We start from the raw sequence: 21987 nt of genomic DNA, 5'->3' as shown, positions 1-21987 counted from the left end.
TGCACTCACCTGGCACTGTAGTGCAAGCAGTGTATTTAAAATGACAAAATTCTTCTTTCTGAACCAGAAGGGAGGATTCCAGTCAACTTCAGCAAACTACTCATGTTTCCCAATAACGGAGCAGCCCAGCAAAGTGGGGCAAAGCTTTCGGTATAATATGAAGCTGTTGCAATCCAGTGCATAGTAGCTGGTGGATAATATTTTTAGCTCTACATGTGCCCTTTTCTGCTTTAGACTCAAACAAACAAGCATAGGCTTTTCTTCAGCAACAGTCCATGGTCTCCTAGTTGTCTGAAGGGTTTATTGAATCAATAAGGTTTCAAATACCACGCTGGTGTTAAACTGGAGGGCAAGAGGCTGGGTCAAGCTCTTTCTCGAATTGTAACATATATTAAAAAAGCTCCAAACTGGAGTACCGTTGTACAAGCAGATTGCCTTCAGTATAAACACTGGTTAAATCATTTAACTCATGTGCTAGTTCATTGATTTTAAAGCCCCTATCTTCTGTAGCATCAGAGCTTCAATCCAAAAGTCAAGAAAAATTATTTAAACTGACAGGAAAGGCAGCACAGAACATCCCCGTCATCTACCTAAGAGGAAAACTACTGACTCTGCACCAGTGGTTCTCAAAACTTCACTGCACCATGACACCTTCTGACAAATATTTCTACAGGTTGAACCTCTCTGGTCTGGCAACATCCGTGATCCAGCAGGACAATAGATGTTACCGAACCAGAGGGCCCCAGCAGCGCCAAGCTGGTCAGACTGGTGGGCTGGCAGTGGAGCTCTGCTGGTGGACTTGTGGTAGAGAGCCACACCAGGGGCAGGGAGTCCCGCCAGCAGCCCCCATAGCTGGGAGCCCAGCAAGTGGTCTGGGGGCAGGAAGTCCTGCCAGGAGCCTCATGGTGGAGAGCTACACCAGTGGGAAAGCAGAGGTTCCCCAGCCCCCAAACCCCCAGAAGCACAGGGAGTAGAGGCAAGGCAGTGGCCAGGGGAGGAGCCCAGCCAGCAGACTGGTGGCCCCAAAGGCCTCAGCTCCCCTGGTCTGGCAAATTCCCTTGTATGAAACCACTCAGGTCCCGAGGTGCTGGAACCGGGCAGTACAACCTGTACACAAACCCTGAACCTCCATGAGCCCCCTAGCTTCAGATATGGAGGGCTAAAGCCCAAGCCCTGCCAATCTAGGCAAGGGAGGCAAAGCTAAAACCTAAGAACTTCAGCCCCAGGCAGGGGACTTATAACCTGAGCCCTGACAGCCAGGGCCAAAGCTCTTGAGGTTTCATCTTCAGCCCAGAGTGCGGGGAGTGTGGGGAGGCAGTGTGTGGTTTCTGGCTTCAGTCCCAGGACCCACCAAATGTAAGCTAGTCCTGTAACCCTATTAAACTGGGATTACAACCCACCATGGTTTCCCAACACACATCTTGAGAACTACCCTTCTACACTGCAGTATTTGCATGCTAAAGACAAGCAACAGCCCACAGTCAAGTAATGCATCTTGTCACTTATTCTGAAGATCTGTTATTTTGGGGAATTTGTAGATTGTCAAAGAGAGCCTAAGAAAAAGGCACGTTTCACCAAACACATCTTGCCCTCATCTTCAAGGGTGTGCAATTAAGTGCTTGCACCAAGAACTCATTAGCTGATCAGGACAGTTGCTCTGATCTGAATAACTAGAAATAGTGAACCAACTTACAACTCACACTGAACAGCAGCACAGACCAAACTCATGGAAGTAAATCTGTTACATTGCCCCAACTCCTGCAATATGTTTATTAGGTTAGAACTTTGATTTACAGGAGGAAATGACTAGAATAAACTATTTTGGAATAACTTCCCATCTTAGCTTCCAGAGTAAAAGTGTTTTTTTCTGATCTAACAATCTGCTACCAAAGTTGATATCTAAACCACAAGGTGTTACTAACAGATGACAAAAGAACCCATTAAAAAAGATTCAAGATATCCTCTGGCTACTGTAATTTGCTTTAAAGAAAAGCAAATTCTTTTATGTACCCAGATGACACTGATACTACCTAAATGCCAATTCTATTTAGGTTGCCTATTCAGGGAAGTGCAAAGCTATGGCACAATCCTTACCTAATCTATCAAATACATTCTAGGTTAACCTGGCAGCATCTATACACATGCGATTGCCATCAAGGACAATGAAAAACTAGCATACCTAGGGACTCCACCGTCAGGAACCAGAATAACTTGGGGCTCTAAACAAGCTGTATTACTAAGCTCTCACACAATTTTATTCCTGCTCCACAATTCTCAAAATATGGACCAATCCCCACATCCTCATTCATCTCCCACTGTAACTTCCTTAGAAAACAGATTAAGTGGTTACAGAGATTCCAACACTGATTGTTGAGAGAAAACAAGAAGTGGCTTGCATCATTCCCTAGGGATGGCAAGATTCTGGCCAACAGAACTCTTCCACTGAAGACCCCAGCACCAGAAGCATTCTACCTGCAGACACGATGAGTTCCACACTCTGGACAGTAAGCCAAGATATTCACATTGACAGTAACTGCCACAGCAGGATGTAGTGGGGGCACAGTGCAGAAATCTCCAAGGTAATAGAAACATACTCCATTTAGAGCAGCGGTCCCCAACCTTTTTGAGACCGTGACCCATTTTGACAACTCAGTAAGACTTTGCAACCCAAGACAATTCAAAACAGGGGAGGCGTTCTCCACTGGGAAATTGTTTACATAAATCTTGATTTGCCCCCCTCTCACTTCCCTCCCACCCCAGGCTTAAATCCCTCACAGCCTCAAAACACGCCCCCCTCCCCCACCTACCCCACGTTGTCTCCTGCTGCTCCTTTGCTGGGTTGCCACCGCTATATGGGTCCGCCCAGCCCTCCTACTCCCTTCTCCCACCCGCAGTATGGGCAGTCCCCTGACGTGCTGTCCCAAAATGGGACTCAATTTAATTGGTTTAACAGCCAGATCCCTCCTGTTAAATTAAATTAAATTGCATTTCAGCACAGCAGGGCAGGGACTGGAAACCAGAGGAATAAGTGGCTGCCACAGCAGGAGCTACAAATGGCTACTTAAAAAGCCACATGCAGCACAGAGCCGCCCAGATGGAGAACCTTAGAAAACCTAATGCTTGGGTCCCGACCCATAGGTTGAGAATCCCTGATTTAGAGCTTTATAGATAATGACCAAGACTTTCAGTTGCAACAAAAAGCGAAGTGAAAGTTAATTCAGAGCAGAGAGCAAGGGTGTAACATGCTCTTACCTGCCCACCATGACTAAAAAGCAAGTCCCACCACATTGGGCATTTGCAGGAGCTCAAGCGAGGTCTTCAGGCATAGTCCAACTAGAGCTCACTACTGTAATCTGAACTAGATGAGGAAAGGTGTGAATGCCATGATTAGATCTGCCTGCAAGGGGGAAGGATGCAGCCAGAGACCAGACAGTGACTTTTCTGAACAATGCTCCTCCCTTCAAAGTAAAGAGCAGAAATTACTCAGCAAGATCCCAACTCATCACCTTAACATCTCTTTCTAAATACGCACATACATAATTGTGCCACTGGCACACGTGTCTCCTCAAATACTCATTGTGACAAGTTCCCTGCCCTGAACTGCGTACAAAGTAACAAAATTGCTAATGAGGAAGATGTAGCATGTCTGAACCTGCAAAGAGAGGATCAGGTGCCATGAGGGATGTAGCATTGTGTGATACCAGCAGTCTAAGCATACCAACAGACAGAGACTGCTACCAGATGAGCACAGGCCTACTGCATATTACCACTGGCCTCTCTGCATTCACAAACTTTTCTTACAACTCTGCTTGCTTGCAGCCTCACTTATTTCTAACAAAGCAGAAAGGATGCCACATGAAAGCAAGACAATACAGAAACATACTACACTTGCCTCACCAGAAGTTTTAACAGCGTGTTTTGTAATGTGAGATGAATAATGCCATTTAATTCTTGTTTAGTACTTTTTATTAATAGATCTCAAAGTACTTTTCAAGAGTATCAATTACATATCAGCCCATATTGATATGGGGGGGACAGATAGCTCAGTGGTTTGAGCATTCGCCTGCTAAACCCAGGGTTGTGAGCTTAATCCTGGAGGAGGCCGTTTAGGGATTAGGGCAAATAGATGTCAGGGATGGTGCCCTAAGAGGGCAGGGGACTGGACAAGATGACCTCCTAAGGTCCCTTCCAGTTCTAGGAGATATGTGATGTGATATTACAGATAGAGGGGAGAAAAAAAAAATCACATGCCCAACATCATCTAATAGAAAAGTAGCAGAGCTAAGAATAGTAGTGGTATCTCCCAAGCCCCAGTCCAGCACTTTACACAATAGGCAACACTGCATTTCTGAAGGGTTGAGTTGAAGGCTAAGGACAGGGTTCAAATACTAGCAAAAAACTGACTTGGGAGAAAGGGGAAGTTGTTCAAAGCACAGACTTCAACAGAACAAAACCTTGGAGTAAGAGATGCTATTTGACAAAGGGCCTCAAGTTGAAGGTACATAGATACCTGCAGCCCCTTCAAATAAAGCATCTTTGCCCTGTTTTTTCCAGCTGAGGATACATTTACACTACCAGTGGATCAACACTGTAGCAATTGATCTACTGGGGTCAATTCAATGGCTACGACCCATTAAACTGATAGCCATATGAACTCCCATCAACTCCAGTACTCCACCAGAACAAAAAGCTTAAGGTATGTCAATGGCAGAGTTTCTCCCATCAATTCAGTGCAGCGTAGCTTAACTCAACTTATATGACAGCTATATCCACCTCAACTATGTTAGTCACATAGCTAGAGTTGCATAACTTAGGTCAACTTTACCCAATAGTGTAAACCTGCCTTGAGTTTAACCCACCCAGTTTAAGATCAAGTACAACATGTTAAGAGAGTTGTGTTCCTATGTCAGTTCATTTATAACCCTGCTAGGCACAAATGTCTCTCTCCCATAATGAATAAAGTGGTCTGGTAGCACATTTTAGCTCTGAGTAATGATCAATCTTTGTGCGTAAAAGCAAAGCTTTTCCCAGTCCATTGGCTTACACAGAATCTCCCCAGTTTGCACAAAATGACGAAAACTAAACAAAACATTGAAATTTGCAAAAACCAGAATGATACAAGTACTAGCAGGCAGCTGCCACATTAGTTTTGCAATCACTATTCTATATTTTATGGCAGAAGGGAAAAGTTCATTCCACAGTGGCTGACTCTTTCTAAAAAACAGTCTGTTGTGAAGAGGAAGAAGTGTGCAAATAGCAGTTAAGCACCCAATTCTCTGCCCTTTGAAATAACTGCCACTATTGTGGTGCATTTTTTCTGTTCCAAAGGTTGATTTGAGAATCATGATTAATGGAAATTATTAGAGCTGGGAAAATATTTCAGAATGAAAACAATTTTGGCCACAAACTGCCCATGAAGTAACACTGATTTTCCTGAATGTAATCATTGTTTGTAGAAATTGTGAAATATTTTCTACAAACAAGACATGGGCTACAGATTGTGTATGAGCTTACCAGCTGCCAGAAGTGTGTGTATACAATTCAAGCAGTCTAGGCTAGTTCTGCACAAACCACATTGCACCTTTCTGTTCCCTGACCAGATGAGCATAATTCTTACAAAAGACGAATTCCAAAATTTTTCTGCTGCATTCTCCTGTGTTCACTTAAACCTTGCTGTTTCATGCACACTTGTTCCAATGTCATAAGAGACCAAAACATAGGAAGACAATATAGTCATATGAAATCAATTTAAAAAAAACACACTTTTTTGTTTGTTTGTTTTTGGAGAAGGGGGTTACCACTGTTCACATTCAGCTAAAGCAATGCCCAGATCTACATTTTATAATTGGAAATCCAGCATTCAAAAAGTTACACACAGAAGGTCATCATCTGTTAGCAGATTCCAAGGCTGGAGCTGCCACCTAGCGTAGGGGGGTTTTGTGACTCCCACAGGGAGCAACAGATCTAATTTTTTTTTGGCTGTCTAAAGTGAAAATCCAGACTCAGTGAAATTTGGAAGTTGGAAAGAAGGAGAAATGAGTAAAGTGCACTGTATTATGGTTTCACTAGTTTTTCTTTTATTTTCCCTATCCCACCTAAATCAGACTATGTTTAACTCAGCTAAGTATATCCAAATGCTGGTTTAACTATTTCTGAATGCACACATTCCGTCAGTTGAACACCTGCAGGTTAAGTTTTGGAATTTAGATAAGTAATATTAATTTAATCCAACCTATAAATAGTAACTATTGAAACTCAGACACACAACTATGTCATACCTGCAGAGCTCTTTCACCCAGTTAGTCATATGTGTACAATGCTTGATCACATCTACAACTATATAAACCTCAAATGAAAATTCTACTGAGCATTTTTAGCATCTTCACTTTCATTTGGGAACAAGAAAACCCAAATTGCAGATTAATCTGCCATACATGCACATTCACACAAGATGGTCAGATACACTAGCAATACAAGTTTCCAAGACTAATCAATTGCAATGTGTGACAAAACCCCAAAATGAGGAACAATTACTGATGATGGCTAGGGAAAATGCTGAGACATTACTTCCTCCAGTGTGCTTCCTCTGTCTTTAACTTCAGCTTCATGATTATTTTTGAGCAGGTCCTTTTTAACAATTAAAATGAAGGGACATCAACTTTGTGTAGAACATAGGTAACTTTGGGCCTAAAATGAGTGACCACTGATGGGTATATTACACCTTATTTGAAATCCTAAAAATTGAAGCTTCAGGGCTACTTTAAATATCCACTTTATAAATACTATGAGGGAATATACATAGGATAAATGGATAAAAAAGTGTTACTTTCTTGCAAATAAAGGTGCATCGTTTTCCAATTCAGCTTCTACAAAAGTTAGGCAAAACAACATTCTGATTTTGTATTAGTCTCCAGCAGCTAAGAAAACTACTACTTATGCTATGCATGCAGTTCCTTATGTCAGAATTATGGGTATTTGGGTTAAAATCTTGTACTCCGTATTTCATAAGTTAACTACTCCATCCAAAAGTACAAGACCAAAGTTGGTTCCACAGTCTCAGTTTCTTACTCAAACTTTTTTAATTTGACCGATTTTTTTTTTTTTGCAAGAACATTAGTGGTTTTAATAATATGCTTTTATGAGATACAAACAAGTCTCTGATGCCATATGGTACAATCACCCCTTAATTTGAATTAAGAACAGAGATGTGTGAACACATAAACAATAATTTTGGGGTAACCCCAAATACCACCATCCCTATGATCACCAAACTAGCATGTATTGGCACATATCACTCCCTGACCTCAAGCTTGATCCCCGCACAAAATGCCAGCCCGTATCACACCACCAGCACTTTCCATGATGAACTCCCTGAAAAAGGAACTGACTGTAAATGGCAAAACGACTTTCAGGATACCTCAAATGTCATCTGCACAATCCCTGGATCATCCAGAAAACCCCAGAACATGACACTCCATGAACTGAGGCTTCATGCCAGCCAGTGTCACGCATCACTTCTGTAGTCTGAAGCTCTGAACATTTAGTGGTCATATGCATGTTTCAAGTGACAAGAGATGTCATTTACTCATCAGGTCAAATGATGTTGCTTATTCAAGCACCATTTTCAAAATGGAAAGGGGGTGGGTAGAACAGACTATCCTGGCACAGAAACAAGGCTTTGGATCAGAAGAGTGCCATGTCCAGGCCTCTCTGCAATAGATCAGGTTCGGTGTGGACAGGTCACTTGGGATGACCCACTAGGCACCTTTTCGCTTATGCGGACTGAAACCCTAGCTCCTTCCTGAAAGGTTATTTGCAAAATGAGGTAAAAGGGAGTCAGTGTATAACAGGCCAGTTCTATGCATACAAATAAAGTCCGGGATCAAGGTGTGGCATACTCAGGAATCTTCAGAATGATCAAATAGTGCAGATGCACAATTGAAAAGACTCAGAAAATATTTAGTCATTTACTGCCAATTCCTTAGTGGAGGGTCTGCAAAATGTAAGGTGCAAGGATGCACTCTTCATAGAAACAAAACTTTGTGCCAGGGATGGAGGCATGTCAGCTACTTCAAAGAGGTCTAGCATTTGCAGGGACATGTCAGTTGGGGTGACCTGAGAGGAATTTTGTCATTTACAACACATGAAACCGTTATTTAGACAAGGAGCATTTGCAAAATGTGGAGCGATGATGACATCATTTTGTGCTGATATATAGCTTTAGATCACACAGCGTCACGTGTCAGCTAGTTCAGAACCCTACTGGTGACAAGGACAAGTTAACCCAATAGGTATTTTATTACTTACAGTCAAACAAATCTAGATCTTTATTCAGGAAGCATCAGAAAAATGGAAAGTGGGGTGCATAACATGGGGCAGTTAGTTCAAAACAGTTTAATTCTCACAGAACTATGTTACTTGAGGAGACCCAGAGGTATTCTGTGATCTATACATACTCGAATCTCAGTTACTTAATCAGATTTAGGGGCACTTATACTGTCTGGTACTGGGATCTTGTCTGTACCTCAGGAAGAGATTATTTTAAAAATTAATCTCATTTATTTTGGTGCCATTTCTTAGACCAACCTTAAATTAACTGTTAATAAATCTGTCCTCTGACTAAGGCACTGGGAATAACAACAACTAACAAACCTTGTGTTAGAAATCCATTCTAGTTTGAACCTTCCTCACAAAAAAGAAATGTCAGAGTGGATTGATCCCTTTTAATTTAGAGATGTCCCAATGTATTCACATAAAACTCAAATATATTATTTTAAAATATCAACATTTGCAGATAAATTTAAACATTTCTGTATTTTAGTGCCAAAATACTGAATTTCCAAAAGCACACATAGTTTTTCCTAGGTGTAGCACACAATAATCATTCTGGATAACACTGTTTAACAAAGGAGACTATTTGTTGACATGATAGTCCATAGAAGCTCTGAAGCCAGGTCAATAATCCACTGATTATAGAAGTGCCAGGCACATTCCCACAGAGATCTGTTCCTCTTCCACTCCACCCATTTTTTCTTTTGCTTTGGTTTAAACTAGTATTGACACAGAAGAAAAGGAAATGAATACCTACAAAATTGTGTTATAGTTTTACCAACCCACAAAAGCCAAGAAGCACAGTTAGTCCTTCCATTCCATCCTCAGCATTTCCCCACTGTCCCTAGGTTTGGAAACATGTACCGGACACATCATTACACCGCCTCAGACATTTTCAAATCCTAAATGTAACAAATTACAATCAGGAGAAAAGGAAATCATAAGCCAAGTCCTGTCTTCAGCTACACCCATCCTTTAACTCCAAACTTCTTTCTGCTTGTATAGGCTGAGATTCAAAAACCCCCTTATGGTTTCTGTAAGAACATTACTATCATGTCAGCCCAGAACATGCAAATGTGCAGATAAGTGATGTATGCAAATTAATATCCACTTATTTTTAACTGCAATAATATTGTGTAAATTAAATCAGCTTACATCTGAAGAATTTTATAGGAGAAAAAAAGAAAAACATACAGAAACATATGAAGTGCTGTGGAACACTAAAATACCACCAGCCCTACTTATTCAGGCAAAACTTCTATTGAAATAAAGCACACAAATTAGCAGCAAAACACTTTTTATATACTCTTTTGTACGGGTGGGAAACATGGACACTACATAGGCATCACATCAAGCAGCTTGAAGCATTCCACATGCACTGCCTCTGTAACATCATAAAGATCCACTGGCAAGACAAAGTGCCCAATCTTGAGGTCCTCGAGAGAGTCCAGATGACAAGCATCGAGATGATGATTATGAAGTCACAACTACGTTGGACAGGTCACGTCAGCCACATGGATGCCAACAGAATCCCTTGCCAGCTTCTATATGGTGAACTCTCCCAGGGCATCCAGCGTATAGGTCATCCATGGAAACGCGACAAGGTTACCATCAAAGCCAATCTGCAATACAGCAGTATCAAACCTAGGGACCTTGAGGACGCCGCCAGTGACAGAACACAGTGGCGTCCAACAGTCAGAAATACCTGCATTGCCTTTGAGGAAGACCGCTGCCAGCATCTAGAAGAGGCACGCGAACAATGTACAACCCACAGATTGCAAACTTCCCACGCACCATCTGCAGCAAAATGTGCACCTCTAGAATTGGCTTATACAGTCACCAGAGGGCACACCATGAGACCAAAAACAGATGAGCTGCACAGATGTGTCATCATCGGATCGATGGACTACCATTACTTTTTATATGAAAGTGCCTACAGTATTTGCCTCTGCGCAAATCTGAAAGCTAACCCCACTTTATAATAGTACTTTCCCTATAGTCTGTTACTATGCAAAGTAAATGATCTATAATCTTCAGGGTTTTGCAACAGATATCCAAGTTAAAATTTAACCTATTAGCCACACCCACCCCAAAATAAATATTCTGGGTTTTCAAAACTGGTTTGGAACAATATTCCTTTTCACACAGTATGTTCACAGAACAGCTGACTAACGTAGCAAAGCTGCACAGTCAGGTAGCCTGAGCGGGAGAGCAGACACTCCCAAATTCTAACCTTGGCTCTTAATGTAGGGTATGTCCATGCAGGAGCTGGAAACATAACATCCAACTTGATGAAACATTCCTGGATCTCACACAAGCACACAGAAAGCTAACACAATAAACCAGAAATATACCTGTCACAACTACAAAAGCTGTAGGAAGAACTAGAAGCCCAAGCAGAATCCTTCTAATACCCTAGATACTTACTTGGGGAGCATAGCCCTTCCCACCGTTACAGCTACGCCTCTATTTTTAGTGAGCTACCTAAAAGGTCAGAGCTAGTGCAGTTATGACTCCACAAGGTGGAATTCATACCCTTCCAGCTCCTGTTTAGACATACCCACAGACAGTCAAACCTGTGTTCCTGAGTTTTCCTACCTGTAAGAGGAGAATAATATCCTTATCTTACAAGGGAATTTAGGATTAGTTAATATTTATATCACATTTTGAAATGTTTAAGTGTCAAGTATTATTCATTGCTATTATAGCATGAAGCAGTGTGTGCAGGTGCAGGCTTTTGGGGCTTCAACATCTGACAAATACATCACTAACTCAACAGCAAAACCCTAATTTTATCAACAATCTTACAACCTGTTATACAATGAAAATGGGTATGAGGGAACCTCATAATAAAAGGATGCCAATACAGAAAAAAATATCCCTTTGCTTTCTGAAGCTTTCATTGCACTGGAAAACCTTTCACAGAGGTACAAAGGACAAAAAAATAAGTAATGCAGTGCACCAAACCAACAATTACTTTAAGAAGTCACAATTTTGTCAACTATTTGATGTTATGAACAGATTAATCAGTTAGTTGGTAAAATAGTGGTAATAACTGATGCTGGGGCTAATTGTTGTTGCATTGGGCACTCTGTTGCGTTTTAATTAAAACCACATTTAGAGTTGCTTATACAGGGATGAACAAATGTTTTACATCGGGTCACACTTTCTGTCCCTGCAATTAGCAGCCCCCTCCCCACAACCCACCCTACCTGTCTAATGTAATCCAAACCAACAAATTTCAGTTCTGTTTATATGGAAGGGGGAAAATTTGGCATGTGCAAGAAAATAAGTATGTAGAACGTAAAAACTATTACTTGGTTATAAATGTGAATATACATACACTAAAACAGTAACAGCTTTCAACAGTTTTAATTAGATGGATGAGCCAGACACATAGTAGCCAATTGTGCTGCTCCTCTTGTGAAATGTCACAGTTCCCCCACCCAATCCCCAGGGGGCTCACCCCCTCCAGTTCACTCACCCCTGGCTTATACAATGTAAAATCTTCCACAATGAGCCTGTGTGGGGAAATACATATTGATTTAAAACTGGTTATAATGGTTTTGTTAAATTTACAGAGAAAAGCTAACTTTTAAAACTGATTTAGGAAAATGCACAAAAGTGACGCTAGTGTTTATCTAAATCATTTGAAAAATCACTTCTTAGTCAAACCGGTGTAACTGTGCACATTGGCCATGTGTATGGCTGGGTCTACACTTACCTTGAATCATGACAGCTGCTACGCAATTTTAGGTATGCCAATTTGGTACCAAAAATTGATTTAGCAGTTGTCGACGTTGGTCCCTGTCCTGACTGCAGAATGCTGACAGGAGTGTTCCTCCTGTTGGTATTCCTTAATCCTTGTCAGCCCGCAATCAGTTCTGGTGTTAACAGTGACCACAAAACAGCACCGCAGAAGATCAAACTTAAGTGTTCGATCTTCTGCAGCGCATGTAGACCCAGCCTATGAAGTGTCTGCACTAGCTAAGGGAAAACACACAAACAAGAAAACTGTAGAAAAAAGTTAGAACCCTTGTTTATTAACTTTTTCCTCCAACCCAATCTCTCAAGCATTCCATCTTTGAAGTTCCCTGGAGCTTCACAGCAGCTTTTTGTGGCCCTACAGACACTAAGTAGAAGCCAAAGGACAATTTGCAACTCTTCTTTTTACTATTCTCCGTTACCCCAGCTGTCTCTCACCATCCTTGCACCCCAGAAGCTACCTTTATTATCCTTTACTTCTATCTCTAAGTTTCCTCAGTTTTGCATAGCAGATGTAGGGATTTCTAGAAGTATTTTTACAACTGTCCTAACTGTGTAATTTGCCAGGAAAGTACATATATCTGTCACATCAAAAACGGACAGATGTCCAATTAGCATATGGCTCTTGTCAACCAGCAATCCCAGCCAATACACTATTTCACTTCATATGTTTCTGGACACAGTCTGCTTGAAAGTAATACAGCACTTCTAAGTCAGAAAAGAAAAGTCAACCACACACCTTGACTCTCTAAGCACAATACTACCCCCGTTTTGTGCTGGATGCACCTGCATTTTTGCTGGCCTCTAGTACAAATGAGTTGTACTCTACCTGCATTCTTTAGGTGAAAGGCCCATTGATATCATACACAGACCTAGAGTGCACAATAACTGTTTCTTTGAACTGTTTTTAACACTTTTCTCAGCCTGAATGCCTTCTATGAGAAATTCTACACTTGCAAAAGTAAAAGATCTTGAATGTTTAATAGTTCTAAGGCCAAAGGTAAGGAGAAATTATAAGATAAGATTCTATGCAATAAGTAGACTTTTCAAAATAAATTAAGAATCAATTCAACATTCTTTCCTGTGTGGTTGCATGTCACTTTCAAGAGATACCATGTAGTAATATAAGACATTTAACATGAAGCTTAAAAAATAAAATAGTGTTTAAATTAACTGTTTCTGCACACCAAAAATTCTTGACCTTCCTTCACTCTTTGCTTTGAGAGCAAGTGGGCAGCCAGCCTTACTGTCATTCTACATGGCTAATTACAGTTTAATGAGAAGCAAAACTACAAAATGATGCATATCTAATTTATAAGCCACATATTCACGGATGGGTAGTTTTTGCACTTTAGCACTGTGAAACGTTAACATCCAACGGTTACAACAAGGGGTGATAACTAGGAGCACAAGGATTTTAGAACACCCAATTTGCTGCATTTGTCATAAAATAGCTCTGACCTTACAATAAGACATTAATGTTTTAAAATTAATACAAATCTACAGGTTGCTTAGAATTCAAACCTTGATTTATAAACTAGCATGGTCTGAATGTACAACAAGTGTCTACCCAGATAAGAGCTAAAACAGCAGAGGCTGCAGTGGTGACATTCATGCTAAGACGCTGACCTAATACATTCCCACTGTTCTAAAGTACTGGTGTAATGTGTCATATTGATTTACGCACTATGCACACATTCATGTTGAGTAATTTTAAAGCATCCAGAACTAAAAGATGAAATCATACTTCAAACTGATGCTTAAATTTTTAAAAGTATAAACAATTAAGGTCATTATCCTTTGTCTACAGAAATACGTCAAAGTTCTCTTAAAATACCAGAATAATAAACTTTATAGTAAAGTCTAAATATTTTCTCTTATTCATTTAACAACAGCCCTTTTGTATCACATCAGTTACTAGGCATCTATGAGGACAGCCTGGTACACGAAAAGAAACAGATGCATTTCAGGCGTGGGCAGTAGTTTTTGGTGGGGAGGGGGCTGGAGGGCACACCAAGATTTTGGAAAGTGATCAAGGGCTGCATTTTTCTATGGAAGTGGCGTGGGGTCTGGGATCTTCCTTGATCTGTCCACGAGGCTTGGAAACGAGCCAATGGGAGCTGAGAAATCATGCGGAACTGCCCTGCCCTTTGCGCAATCTCTCAGTTCCCACTGGTGTGTTGCATGCCTTCCTTCTCCCCCAACAAAATCTCTCAGTTCCTATTCACCAGTCAAGGTGAGCTGAGAGTTTTTGCTGTGGGCAGGGGAAGCATGAAACTACCCAATAGGAGCCAAGATACTTTGCTGTGGGAGGCACCTGAAGCTGTCCCCGCTCCACAGTGTAGGAGCAAGCCATGGGTCAGATTAAAAGGTTTGGGGGATGGATTTGGCCCATGGGCAGAATTTTACCCACCTATAAATGTACACTGAAACTCAGGTGAAGAGTCCCACAAAATCTGTCACTCCCCAAATTTTCTGTAACAAACCCAATATCATTCAGATTGTCATTTGGCTGGAATATCTGTGCTTAATTAGTTTTAGAATATTTATTGCCAGTTATAGCCTATCTGATGACTATGTTAAATAAATATTCAATGTATTTTTGTTTCCCATAAGCTCTCAGATATATGTATTTTTTATTTGATCACAAGAGCCTCTCACTCTCCACACACACACACACACACACACACCCCTCATATCTTTTAGTAAGACGCATCAGTTCATAACCATAAAAAACAAACCATTAAGAGCAACGAACATACTTTCATAACTCTTGAGGAACATGGTAGAAATTGCATACAATTGATACAAACTTTTTTGAACTCATGCTTATTTACTTCTTTGAAACTGGAGTATAAGCAAATAGTCACAACTAAGCACAATTCCAACTACTTCCTGATTTAAAAAAAAAAAAAAAATCAAATGATACATAAATATTCCACAGGGCAACACAATATACATGTGTCAGATCTATAGGTCCACTTCACACCTTATGCAGTTTTATGTTTATACTTAAACTTTAAAACAACCAACCTTGACTTTTTCATGTTCTGAGCAAAAACTGTACTTAATAGCAGAGGGGTAGACATGTTAATCTGTATTCACAAAAATTAGAAGACCTGTGGCACCTTAAAGGCTAACAGATATATTTGAGCATAAGCTTTCATGGGCAAAGACCTGCTTCATCATATGCACTGTCTTTGCCCACAAATGCTTATGCTCAAATATATCTCAGCCTTTAAGGTGCCACAAGTCTTCTAGTTTTTATTTAATAACAAAACCATTTTGTCTCTGTATACTGAAATCATACTTTAAGCTTTTCCTCAAACTTTATAGGAAACATCAAATGAGGTCCTCAATCCTGTAAACAGACATGCATCCGCTTAACTTTAAGCAAACAAGCATTCCCAATTAAATGATTTAAGCAGACAGTCCTCCTGAAACCATTAGGTTACGCACGTGCCGTTTACACCATCAGGCATTTCAAGGAATGAAAACTTAAAACAAGCTTTTTTTTTGCTTTTTTTTTTTTTAAATATAAGAGAACTTATGACCAGTTTCTCTCAAACTTCTAAAAGCAGGCTTTCATCTTGTGAACTGAAAGATATTCCGGCAACATGAATAGTGTTTGGAGGTAGTAATATGGAGTGTTAAATATTTCAAATATTTCTAGTATGTTTACATAGTGTATACCAGCCATAAAACAGAAAATGTGATTGAGGAAGCTGGCCCACACTTTTATAAAAGGAAAAACAAAACAAAACAAGTGAGGTGTTTGAATTCGATGGAACTTCTGCAATGTACAGTTAACATCAAATGCTGGTCAAAAAACAAAAGTCACATAATCAGGATTCAGAACTGAACCCCATTAGCTCATTACAAAAAAAGTGCATTTGGACAAAAGGCTTTTCCATGTCACATAGTCTTGATAGAAACATCTTGATACATGCAATCATTTCGACTCTCAAAACTATAACAAGGTGAATAGTTTTAATTTGGGAACATCTCACAACTGCTCTTTTCTGAAAGCTTCACTAGTGACTTATTTACTTTTTTTTTTAAACACAACTGCCCACTCATGCATCTACTGAAGCCAGTCTTTGCCCACAAAAGCTTATGCTCCAAAAATATCTGTTAGTCTATAAGATGCCGCAGGCCCTCTTGTTGTTTAAAAGATAAGACAGTCAACAAATTAATTTGAGATGGTAAGCACAGACTATGTTATAAACTCATCATTCCCCATTCAAGACTTCTACAGACTGGACTCTATTTTTTATAAAGTTCTGTATTTAAAATCAGAGTCAGCCAGAAACACAGATATCATTAAACATAGAGAAATGTGCAGTGAACAATCCACACACAGTTATCTTTTTACACTCTGTGCATTTTAAAAATTAATTCCAAGTGGTTCAGCTCTAAACATCACCAACTTTCTAAACTTACTAGCTTATCAATAAATTCAGTTTTTTGAAAGGAAAGGGCTACCTCTTATTTATTATTAAAAACTACTTGTGCCTTTGTAATGTACAGCAACAGAAGTCCTGACTAAAATTAGAAAATGATGTCTCTGGCAAAAATTGGTCAGAGCTCTTGTATTAAATGACAGTTCTGATAATTACAAAGGGTTTGGAAAAGTGGGTGGCCTAATTATGAGAACATCACCTCAGGGACATTTTTTAATCTTCACAAAACAAAAAAGCAGTCCTGTAGCACTTAAAAGATTAACAAAATAATTCATTAGGTGATGAGCTTTCCTGGGACAGACCCACTTCTTCAGATATGGAAAATTCTGATACAGAAAATACAGATACAGACTAAGGAGGCTACTTCTCTGTGACTTCTGTTAATCTTGGTCACTCTCCTAGGTTTACCTAGGAAATCGCAACAATTAAACCTTAGTTTGCTAAGTGCTGAGGTGGAGTCTCCAAGTAGATAAGCAGCAGAAATAGTTGTGTCTGTTGGCCTCTTGGGTGCAACAGGGAGCCCCAGTCTGCAATGGTACAAACTAAAATACCAATACTTTAAAGTGCTACATTTCTGCCGTTTTGTTTTGTTACAGTGCAGATGAACACAGTTACCTCTCTGTGTTACCAAAATACCAAGCATCAAGAAAGTAGACAATCAAATCCCCAGACCCTTTTTCACGGCTACTGGGGGTGGGGAAGATTATTTAAATTATTATATTGTTACTGCAAAGAGTGAAAACAACTGTCTTCATGAAGGGTTGTAAGAACACGAAGCCAAGCATTTGTTTGGTGCACTGAATGGAGTGAAGATTACAAAATATAATGGGAAAGTCCCCTGGCTGAAATGGGAAAGCAGGACCGGGGAGCGAAATAAGGACAGCCAAAACAAAAATGGGTCAATGCAAACTGGGAATTGAGGTTTTAAACCCCACACGGTGGGGAATCGGCAGAGTCCCAGTAGAAGCAAGCACGGATTCGAGATGGCTTGTACATGAGGACAGGAACAAACCCAGGCTGCAGCTGAGGCTGGTAGCTCCTTCAGGCTTTTCTCTCCCAGAAGGCTGTTTTTCCAAGTGTTACATTTCACAAGTCAAGCAAGTTTTTTCCCTTTTCAACTTTAAAATGGGGGGGGGGGGTTCTCTCCTCCCCTCCACTCCCACTCCAACGCTGCCAAAAGTTTGATTCCGCCTGTGATTGACACCCGACACCAGCTCCTCCAAAACCCAGGGAAATCACTGGCGGAGGGAGGCCGCGGAGCAGCGGGGGGGTGGGGAGGGAGCAGAAACTTTTGTCTTGCTACTTAAAATACACGCAGTGACTGAAGGCACCTTTCCGGGGCTCCCCGGGGGAGCCAGCTTCGCGGAGGCAGCCACGGCCAGGACACTCACTAGCCAACAACGAAGGGCGACCCCCTCCCTCCCTGCTCCCCCCAAAGGGAACACGCGGCCCCCGCGGGTGGCATCCCCCCCGTCCCCATCTCCTTGCAGGAAGGGAAACAAACTCCTCGCCAGCGCCACGCGCCCCCGCAGCAGCCCGCCCCGGCGCGGGGAAGTTTCTCAGGCAGCCAGAAAAGGCAGCGCCCCCCACTCACCGCGCAGCGAGACCCAGTGGCACTGGAGCACCGCGGCGGCCAGCAGGAGCAGCCGCGGCGCCGCCGCCTCCATGTTGTGCGCCGCCAGCAGCAGCTGCCGGAGCCCGCGGAGTGTCTCAGGCAGGCTCCATGCTCCGGGCGCTGCGCTCGGCTGTGAGCGGGGGGGAGGCGCTCTTGGAAGCCTCCGCCTCCGCGCGCTCGCTGGCCTGTGCCCGGCCGCCGCCGCCGCCGCCGCCGCCGCCAGGGGAGGGGAGAGGGGGGGCTGGGATCCTCCCTCCCGCCCCGCTGCGAGCCCGAGGAGGAGCTGAGCCCCAGCCTGCTCAGGGACCGCCCTGTCCAGCCCGCCTGGGGTGCGGCGCCCTCAGCCGCGGCGGGGAGGGGCCCCACGTGCTTCTGGTTGCACCCCACACGGCCATGGCACCGCAGGCACTGGCCTATGAGGCGAGAGCCAGGCGCCCCCCGCCCGTCAGAGCGACTCCCGCAGAAGCCGCTGTGCCCAGCGCGGTGTCCTCGCTCTTCGGCCCTTGAGGGGGGTCACAGCCTCCCGCCTCTGCGCGCTCACACAGGTGGTTAGAGACACTGGGTCTGACTGTGCTTGGGGCCTTCCCTGGAGGCCTGTTGTACCTGCCTGGGTGGGATTTCTCCTCGTCTCTCTTTAAAAGCCACCAACTTCCTTACGGAGAGTGCTTTAGGGAAGCTGGTCTGTCTCCAGCCCTACTGGCTTGTTCTTTCCTTTCCCTACCCTCTGTCCTAGGCTGCCTAGTGCTGTGTTACGCAGGTGGTGCAAGAACAGGTTACTTCAACAACACTATTAACGTTGAACAGCCCTACTGGAACTCTTTTGAATGCAAGACTGGTTTATTAATAAAGTCTTTAAACGCATATACCAGCAGCTGCTCCCTGTGGGCAGCTGCTGAGGGCCCATCCACCCAGCAAAGTTTCTCCAAGACTGAAAACACAATAGTAGTTAGCACTGACCTGACCATAACAAGCACTCCGATAGCACCTTAAAGACTAACGAATGTATTAGGTAACGAGATTTCAGGGGTAAGACCCCCTTTCTCACACCCGCTTCTTCAGATCTGGAAAATTCTGATAAAAGTAAACTGACACAATGAGAATTTAAATTTATTTTGTAAATGTTTTAAATGTGGTAAAATTTTAATTTCAATTCTCATTCTCAGTTTACTTTTATCAGAATTTTCCAGATCTGAAGAAGTGGGGCTGTCCCCAGCTCATCATCTAATAAATTATTTTGTTCGTCTTCAAAGTGCTACAGGATTGCTTTCTTCTTGTGGAGATACAGACCAACATGGCTACCTCTCTGTGACTATTTACCTAGTATATTTTTAGTCTTTAAGGTGCTACAGGACTGTTTGTTATTTGTGAAGCTCTAGACTAATATGGCTACTCTTCTGATGCCGTGTCTGCACTACAAAAATAACTTCAAAGTTGCTTACTTCAAAGTGCAACTTCGAAGTAGAGCATCTTCACACATCCTAATTTGAAGTTAAACTTAGAAATAGGGCACTACTCCATTCCCAGGAATGGAGTAAGAACTTTGAAGTTGAGCTCCCTAGTTAACTTCCCAAGTTAACTTCGAAGTAAGGGAAAATGTGTGTAGACTCTCTGCTGGCTACTTCAACGTAGTACCTAGCTTCAAAGTTAGTTCTTAGTGTAGACACATCCTGGCTACGTCTACACTAGCCCCAAACTTCGAAATGGCCACGCAAATGGCCATTTCGAAGTTTACTAATGAAGCGCTGAAATGCATATTCAGCGCTTCATTAGCATGCGGGCTGCCGCAGCACTTCAAAATTGACGCGCCTCGCCGCCGCGCAGCTCGTCCCAACGGGACTCCTTTTCGAAAGGACCCCGCCTACTTTGAAGTCCCCTTATTCCTATGAGCAGATGGGAATAAGGGGACTTCGAAGTAGGCGGGGTCCTTTCGAAAAGGAGCCCCGTCGGGACGAGATGCGTGGCGGCGAGGCGCGTCAATTTCGAAGTGCCGCGGCCGCCCACATGCTAATGAAGCGCTGAATGTGTATTTCAGCACTTCATTAGTAAATTTCGAAATGGCCATTTGCGTGGCCATTTTGAAGTTTGGGGCTAGTGTAGACACGGGCAATGTTAGAGCAAATTTAACTTTATGTGTAGAGGTCGAACCAACCTGGATTATAATTACAGCTGTTTGAAAATGGTAGTTTTGGGGGGAAAAATCAGAAAGAATTTCATGCTGGAGATATCAAAAATGAACACTTTTTTATTTCATAATGAAAATGTATAAAAACTTTTGAATTTTAAATGTTTTAAATTTGTAGATTTCCCCGTCAGACACACACACACCCCTTCATTCTTTTTTTTTTTCATTTTCTGTGTTGGAAAGAATGGAAGAGGGAAAGATAAGGGTTTTCATTTATTTATTTTTCATTTGGGGTTTCAAGAACATTTTCATGACATTGAAATTTTTATTAAACATTTCACTTTTTTTAAATGATAGTCATTTAACAAAAAGGTTTAAATACTTTCTACCAGCTCTTCTTATAACTGTATTAGGGAATGAAGCTTTAAGCTTTATAAATTGTTGTGTGCATGGGCACTGCATAGTGCATTCTCCACTGAACTGTCATCTAACTTTCTGCATCTTCTGTTCCACTGTAACACCTCAGCACACTGGCTGTATTTCTTCAAGCTGTTGCCAGGAGAAAAACTGTACAGCATTGACTCTCAATTCTTTCCATACTTTGACCCATGTTACAACAGAAACAGATATCTGAACCTTCCGACCACCTTGGTAAAAAGAAAAGGAGGATGGCTGCAATCTCTGGAACCTGTTTGTGACCCCCAGATTGATAACCTATGCTATAAATAACCAAGTCAACATGTAACAACCCTTTATTTTAATGGCTGTTTTTCATTTTAGACACAAGCAATTTCACTTTCCTAATCTTTGGGAGCATATTGATTTATCTGTGTTGGGGTCTTCTACCAGTGGTAGCACAGTGGATACAAACACTCCTGCAACTCCAGTGTGTCTTGCCACACACCCAGCGATCCAGATATAGAAATCAAGTTGCAGGATCAAAGCTCCAGTAATATTATTATTGCCTCCTGCCATCACTTCACATGTGGCACATGCACTGACCCTGGGAGAAGTTTTGTCTAAAAAACATGCTAGTAAGTCATTCTGAGAAACACATCTGTACATTTGCCGGAGTTACAAAGAAATTACAGAATTGGCTTTAATGATGACCTACAAAGGAAAATAGAGTGTATATGCCCCATAATAGCTACGTCTACATGTGAATGCTACATTGAAATAAGCTATTTCGATGAATAACGTCTACACGTCCTCCAGGGCTGGTGCCGTCGACGTTGAACATCGACGTTGGGCAGCATTACATCGAAGTAGGCACTGCAGGGGAGCGTCTACACACCAAAGCGGCCCACATCGAAATAAGGGTGCCAGGAACAGCTGCAGACAGGGTCACAGGGCAGACTCAACAGCAAGCCACTCCCTTAAAGGGCCCCTCCCAGGCACACTTGCACTAAACAGCACAAGATCCACAGAGCCGACAACTGGTTGCAGACCCTGTGCATGCAGCATGGATCTCCAGCTGCTGCAGCAGCAGCCAGAAGCCCTGGGCTAAGGGCTGCTGCACACGGTGACCATAGAGCCCCACAGGGGCTGGAGAGAGCGTCTCTCAACCCCTCAGCTGATGGCCACCATGGCGGACCCCACTATTTAGATGTTGCGGGACACTGATCGGCTACACGTGCCCTACTTCAACGTTCAACGTCGAAGTAGGGCGCTATTCCCATCTCCTCATGAGG

The 21987-nt window shown here is 42.2% G+C and overlaps 1 protein-coding gene across 2 annotated transcripts in view; it reads right to left on the bottom strand.

The window, feature by feature from the left end:
• The window catches only part of LRP5 (LDL receptor related protein 5), a 236755-nt gene extending 218354 nt beyond the window's left edge, over nt 1–18401 (bottom strand). For both annotated transcript variants that reach the window (XM_074997919.1, XM_074997920.1), the window contains exon 1: nt 18154–18401. In XM_074997919.1, coding sequence (XP_074854020.1) covers nt 18154–18226 — 73 coding nt within the window. In that variant the 5' untranslated portion in view covers nt 18227–18401. The remainder of the gene's footprint in view (nt 1–18153) is intronic.
• Nucleotides 18402–21987: the final 3586 nt, after the last annotated feature.

The sequence above is a fragment of the Carettochelys insculpta genome, chromosome 6, assembly GCF_033958435.1.
Source record: "Carettochelys insculpta isolate YL-2023 chromosome 6, ASM3395843v1, whole genome shotgun sequence".
Classification (NCBI taxonomy): Eukaryota; Metazoa; Chordata; order Testudines; family Carettochelyidae; genus Carettochelys; species Carettochelys insculpta.
The sequence above is the reverse complement of the archived record's forward strand: the minus strand, read 5'-3'. Positions and strand labels throughout refer to the sequence as shown.